This window comes from Staurois parvus, unplaced genomic scaffold, assembly GCF_062004578.1.
Source record: "Staurois parvus isolate SC_StPar_1 unplaced genomic scaffold, SC_StPar_1.0 ptg001207l, whole genome shotgun sequence".
In the NCBI taxonomy this organism is placed as follows: domain Eukaryota; kingdom Metazoa; phylum Chordata; class Amphibia; order Anura; family Ranidae; genus Staurois; species Staurois parvus.
The window spans coordinates 422,964-428,963 of record NW_028319003.1 but is presented as its reverse complement, the minus strand read 5'-3'; the positions used below and the strand labels follow the sequence as shown (position 1 = coordinate 428,963).

At 48.4% G+C, this 6,000-nt stretch overlaps 1 protein-coding gene across 1 annotated transcript; it reads left to right on the top strand.

Moving 5' to 3' along the window:
• Positions 1-1,483: 1,483 nt before the first annotated feature.
• Positions 1,484-3,099, top strand: LOC149438193 (olfactory receptor 52K1-like). Its single transcript, XM_089660155.1, has one exon. It carries the CDS (start codon positions 2,054-2,056, stop codon positions 3,035-3,037), a length of 984 nt encoding a protein of 327 aa, XP_089516281.1. The 5' UTR covers positions 1,484-2,053; the 3' UTR covers positions 3,038-3,099.
• The last annotated feature ends 2,901 nt before the right edge of the window (positions 3,100-6,000 follow it).

Sequence of the window (6,000 nt, the reverse complement as noted above, 5' to 3'; positions counted from 1 at the left end):
CTCCACCTCCGTCCATTCCATCCCTATCCTCTCCACCTCTGTTCATTCCATCCCTATCCTTTCTGCCTCTGTCCATTTCATCCCTATCCTCTCCATCTCTTTCCATTTCATCCCTATCCTCTCCATCTCTGTCCATTTCATCCCTATCTTCTCCACCTCTGTCCTCTCCACCTCCAACCATTCCATCCCTATCCTCTCCACCTCCGTTCATTCCATCCCTATCCTTTCCGCCTCTGTCCATTTCATCCCTATCCTCTCCATCTCTGTCCATTTCATCCCTATCTTCTCCACCTCTGTCCTCTCCACCTCCAACCATTCCATCCCTGTCCTCTCCACCTCTGTCCATTTCATCCCTATCCTCTCCATCTCTGTCCATTTCATCCCTATCTTCTCCACCTCTGTCCTCTCCACCTCCAACCATTCCATCCCTATCCTCTCCACCTCCGTTCATTCCATCCCTATCCTTTCCGCCTCTGTCCATTTCATCCCTATCTTCTCCATCTCTGTCCATTTCATCCCTATCTTCTCCACCTCTGTCCTCTCCACCTCCAACCATTCCATCCCTGTCCTCTCCACCTCTGTCCATTTCATCCCTATCCTCTCCATCTCTGTCCATTTCATCCCTATCTTCTCCACCTATGTCCTCTCCACCTCCATCCATTCCATCCCTGTCCTCTCCACCTCTGCCCATTCCATCCCTATCCTCTCCATCTCCATCCATTCCATCCCTATCCTCTCCACCTCTGTCCTCTCCATCCCTATCCTCTCCATCCCTATCCTTCCACATCCCAATCCTCCCCATCCCTATCCTCTCCATCCCCATCCTCCCCATCCCTATCCTTCCACATCCCTATCCTCCCCATCCCTATCCTCTCCATCCATACCAGCAGAAACAAGACATGAGGCAAGATTGTCCAAGCAATCAGGCAGGGAGCTGTCCAGCATCTCAGGTGGCTCAGTGAGAAGAGCTACAGCCAGACACCACAGAGGTCCTAGGTTCTGATCTGGACCCTGACAGCCCCCTTCATTCATTGGATGTTGGGACATAGTGTACCTGTGATGTCATGGTGTAGTGTATGAAGGGGGTATGACATCAACACAATGTAGTAGGCCCCTCCTATTGGCCACAGGGTACACATTTTTGCCTTTAAATTGCTCCCTTTAATGAGGATTCCATTGAAAGTCGTTGTATGGACATTAAAAGTACCTTTTATTTTATCATCAGATTGAAATTGTGTGACTCAAATCATTCAAACAGCTGAGGGCCACAAAGGACGACTGAGGGTGTCACCTGCAGCCCATAATACGAGGGATTTGCCTGCTCATTTATTTTATCATCAGATTGGGGGCCACAAAGGACGACTGAGGGTGTCACCTGCAGCCCATAACACGAGGGATTTGCCTGCTCATTTATTTTACCATCAGATTGGGGGCCACAAAGGACAACTGGGGGTGTCACCTGCAGCCCATAATACGAGGGATTTGCCTGCTCATTTATTTTACCATCAGATTGGGGGCCACAAAGGACGACTGGGGGTGTCACCTGCAGCCCATAACACAAGGGATTTGCCTGCTCATTTATTTTACCATCAGATTGGGGGCCACAAAGGACGACTGGGGGTGTCACCTGCAGCCCATAACACGAGGGATTTGCCTGCTCATTTATTTTATCTTCAGATTGGGGGCCACAAAGGACGACTGGGGGTGTCACCTGCAGCCCATAACACGAGGGATTTGCCTGCTCATTTATTTTATCATCAGATTGGGGGCCACAAAGGACGACTGAGGGTGTCACCTGCAGCCCATAACACGAGGGATTTGCCTGCTCATTTATTTTACCATCAGATTGGGGGCCACAAAGGACGACTGGGGGTGTCACCTGCAGCCCATAATACGAGGGATTTGCCTGCTCATTTATTTTATCATCAGATTGGGGGCCACAAAGGATGACTGGGGGTGTCACCTGCAGCCCATAATACGAGGGATTTGCCTGCTCATTTATTTGCTCAGAAAACTAAACTAAGAAATATTCAGCTTTTTCAGGATAAAAAAAATGGATCTCATCAACCTGCTGAGACTAAGCCCAGGTCGGAACATTTCCGTTTCCTTCAGCGAATTCATCCTGTACCCATTTCCTGGGGTAACCAATCACAGACAGATCCTGATGGTCCCATTCTTCTCCATCTACAGTACCATCGTGGTCCTAAACTTCGTTATTTCTTACACGGTGTGGTGGGAGAAGAGTCTCCACACTCCCATGTACATCCTGATTACTCTTCTCCTGGCCCTAAATATCATCGGCACCACCGCGGTCATTCCCCTGATGATACAGAGCTTGCTGGGACAAAACAAGGTTTCCTTCTCAGGTTGTCTGTCCCAGATGTTCTTTGTCTACTCTACTACGATTTCCAAGTCCATTGTGTTACTGTTGATGGCCTTTGACCGGTATGTAGCGATCTGTAGACCACTGCGCTACCACAACATTATTAAACGGATTTCTCTCATCCAGGTGTGGATGGTTGGGTTGGCTAGGAGTTGTCTTCTGGCTTTACTGCTTGTTGTTCTGGCATCAAGAGCCCAGTATTGCAAATCCAACATCATTCTGAACTTCTTGTGCGAATACGGGGTCCTTCTCAGCTTGGCCTGTGGAGAAGTCTTCAAAATCCAGATGGTAGGTTTGATGGTGAGGATGGGTGTCACCTTATCTGATGTCACCGTCATCTTGATCTGCTACGTGAAAGTTCTCAGGGTGGCCCTGAAGATCGCAGCCAGTAGCACACGAGGCAAAGCGTTGAACACGTGTGGGAACCATCTGCTTGTAGCTCTTACCGTTTATTTATGCGGGGTTTTGTCTTCTGTCTTCTACAAGGTAGAGGAGTCCATTTCATATGACTTCCAGAACCTCTCCAATACGGTCTACTTCCTGTTTCCGGCCATAGCCAACCCAATTATTTACGGGTTGAGGGTAACTGAAATTAAAGACTGTTTGATGAAGCCCTGGAAAAAGAAATCTCTAGTAAGTTTAAAAAACGTCTGATGCGTATGAGTCTGCTAAATGTATGTGTGTAACGTCTCGTAACGTCTCAGATAATCAGGTTCATAAATTACACATTTTAAACAAAAGCAATGTTACCATGCATGGGTTTATATCCACCATTTATATCTCCAGTCTGATTCCCTAAGTCAGACAGATAAAATATACCTTTCCCCATCCATGGATTCTTACTCTTCCTGGGGTCTTCAAGGTATACCCAGGCCACGTGCTGGAGGTAGAACCCTTTCAAGGTGTCACCACACTAGATAATGGGGTTATAAAGCCTCCAAGGTGTTTCTGGGCAAGATGATCATTGTATAACCTGTCCCAGGTTACCAGGCCAGATGATGGGGGTGACACCCCTTCAAGGTGTTCCCACACTACATAATGGGGTTATAAAGCCTCCAAGGTGTTTCTGGGCAAGATGATCATTGTATGACCTGTCCAAGGTTACCAGGCCAGATGATGGAGGTGAAACCCCTTCAAGGTGTTCCCATACTACATAATGGGGTTATAAAGCATCCAAGGTGTTTCCAATGTATTACCTGTTTCAGGGCACCAGGCCAGATGATGGAGGTGAAACCCCTTCAAGGTGTTCCCACACTAGATAATGGGGTTATAAAACCTCCAAGGTATTCCCAGGCAAGATGATCATTGTATAACCTGTCCCAGGTTACCAGGCCAGATGATGGAAATGAAACCCCTTCAAGGTGTTCCCACACTACATAATGGGGTTATAAAGCCTCCAAGGTGTTTCTAGGCAAGATGATCATTGTATGACCTGTCCAAGGTTACCAGGACAGATGATGGAGATGAAACCCCTTCAAGGTGTTCCCACACTAGACAATGGGGTTATAAAACCTCCATGGTATTCCCAGGCAAGATGATGGTTGTATAACTTGTCCCAGGTTACCAGGCCAGATGATGGCGGTATAACTCCTCCAAGGTGTTCCCACATCAGATGATGGAGGTATAACTCCTCCAAGGTGTTCCCTTTTCAGATGATGGAGGTATAACTCCTCCAAGGTGTTCCCACATCAGATGATGAAGGTATAACTCATCTGAGGTTTTTTCCTTTTCAGATGAAGGAGGTAAAACTCCCTGAAAAGATATTCAGGGTACCAGACCAGATGATGGAGGTGTAACCCTTTCAAGGTGTTCCCACATAAAACCTCCATGGTATTCCCAGGCAAGATGATGGTTATGTAACTTGTCCGAGCTTACCAGAACAGATGATGGAGGTATAACTTCTCCAAGGTGTTCCCACATCAGATGATGGAGGTATAACTCCTCCAAGGTGTTCCCACATCAGATAATGGAGGTATAACTCCTTCAAGGTGTTCCCACATCAGATGATGGAGGTATAACTCCTCCGAGGTTTTCCCTTTTCAGATGATGGAGCTAAAACTCCCTGCAAAGATATTCCCAGACCAGATGGTGAAGATACAATCCCTACAAAGTGTTCCAAAGTAAGGCAGATGGGAGATATAACTCTGCCAAGGTATTCTTGAGCCAAATAATGGCGGTATAAACCCGCCAAGGTGTGACCCTTCAAAGGTGTTCTCAGGCCATATAATGGAGGTGTTAATAGGCCACATGATGGAAGTATAACACGCCCAAGGTGTTCTAAGGCCATATGATGGAATTACAATTCTACCAAGTTGTACCCAAATTAGATAATGGATATTTAAACCCTCCAAGGGGTTCCCAGGTCAAACGATGGAGCAATAACCCCTCCAAAGTGATTCCAGACCAGATACTGGAGATCCCTAGACTTCTTACTATATCATATATGTAACGGAACCTGACCCCGACTGCGCTAGGGTATTTCCATTATTCTCCCGCTTCCCTGTCCGAACACAGACCACAGACACCACCGCTGACCATACAGGAAATAGACAGCACCGGGCTTCTTCAGACAGGAAATAGACTGCTTTATTTTAACACAAACTCAAGATATATACACAGGGCGGGGCAATACACCCAGTTATTATTATTATTATTATACAGTATTATAAAGCACCAATAGTTCGCTCAGCGCTGTACATTACAGAGGGGGACAGAACATGTGACAGAACAATACCAATACAATGTGAAACATGAGGGGATCAAGGGCCCTGATCCTGGGAGCTTACAATCTAGGAGGGAGGGGCTGCTCTTTCGAGATTACAATCTAGGAGGGGGGGGATGGTGGCACAGGAGGAGAAAGCTGTGGGGGATGGAGTGGTAGGAAGAGTGGAGGAAGTCGGCAAGTTAGCAGGGGGTGGGGTAGGCTTCCCTGAAGAGATGGGTTTTCAGGGTGCGCCTAAAGGAGAGGAGAGTAGGTGACAGTCTGATGGATTGGGGTAGTGAGTTCCAGAGGATGGGTGACACCCTGGAGAAGTCCTGGTGGTGGGCATGGGAGGAGGAGACCAGGGAACTAGAGAGAAGGAGGTCTTGTGAGGAGCGGAGAGTGCATGTTGGGTGGTATTTGGATATTAGATCAGTGATGTAGTTCGGGGCAGAATGATGGACAGCTTTGTATGTCAGCGTTAGGATTTTGAATTTGATCTGTTGTGCAATCGGAAGCCAGTGGAGGGAGTGGCAGAGGGGGGTGGAGGACACTGAGTGGAGGCCAGTGGAGGGATTGGCAGAGAGGGGTGGAGGACACTGAGTGGAGGCCAGTGGAGGGATTGACAGAGGGGGGTGGAGGACACTGAGTGGAGGTCAGTGGAGGGAATGACAGAGGGGGGTGGAGGACACTGAGTGGAGGCCAGTGGAGGGATTGGCAGAGGGGGGAGGAGGACACTGAGTGGAGGCCAGTGGAGGGATTGGCAGAGAGGGGTGGAGGACACTGAGTGGAGGCCAGTGGAGGGATTGGCAGAGGGGGGTGGTGGACACTGAGTGGAGGCCAGTGGAGGGAATGACAGAGGGGGGTGGAGGACACTGAGTGGAGGCCAGTGGAGGGATTGGTAGAGGGGGGGAGG

Excerpts from the sequence above, each read along its gene's own strand:
- LOC149438193 (XM_089660155.1), top strand. The coding sequence starts at position 2,054 with ATGGATCTCATCAACCTGCTGAGACTAAGCCCAGGTCGGAACATTTCC.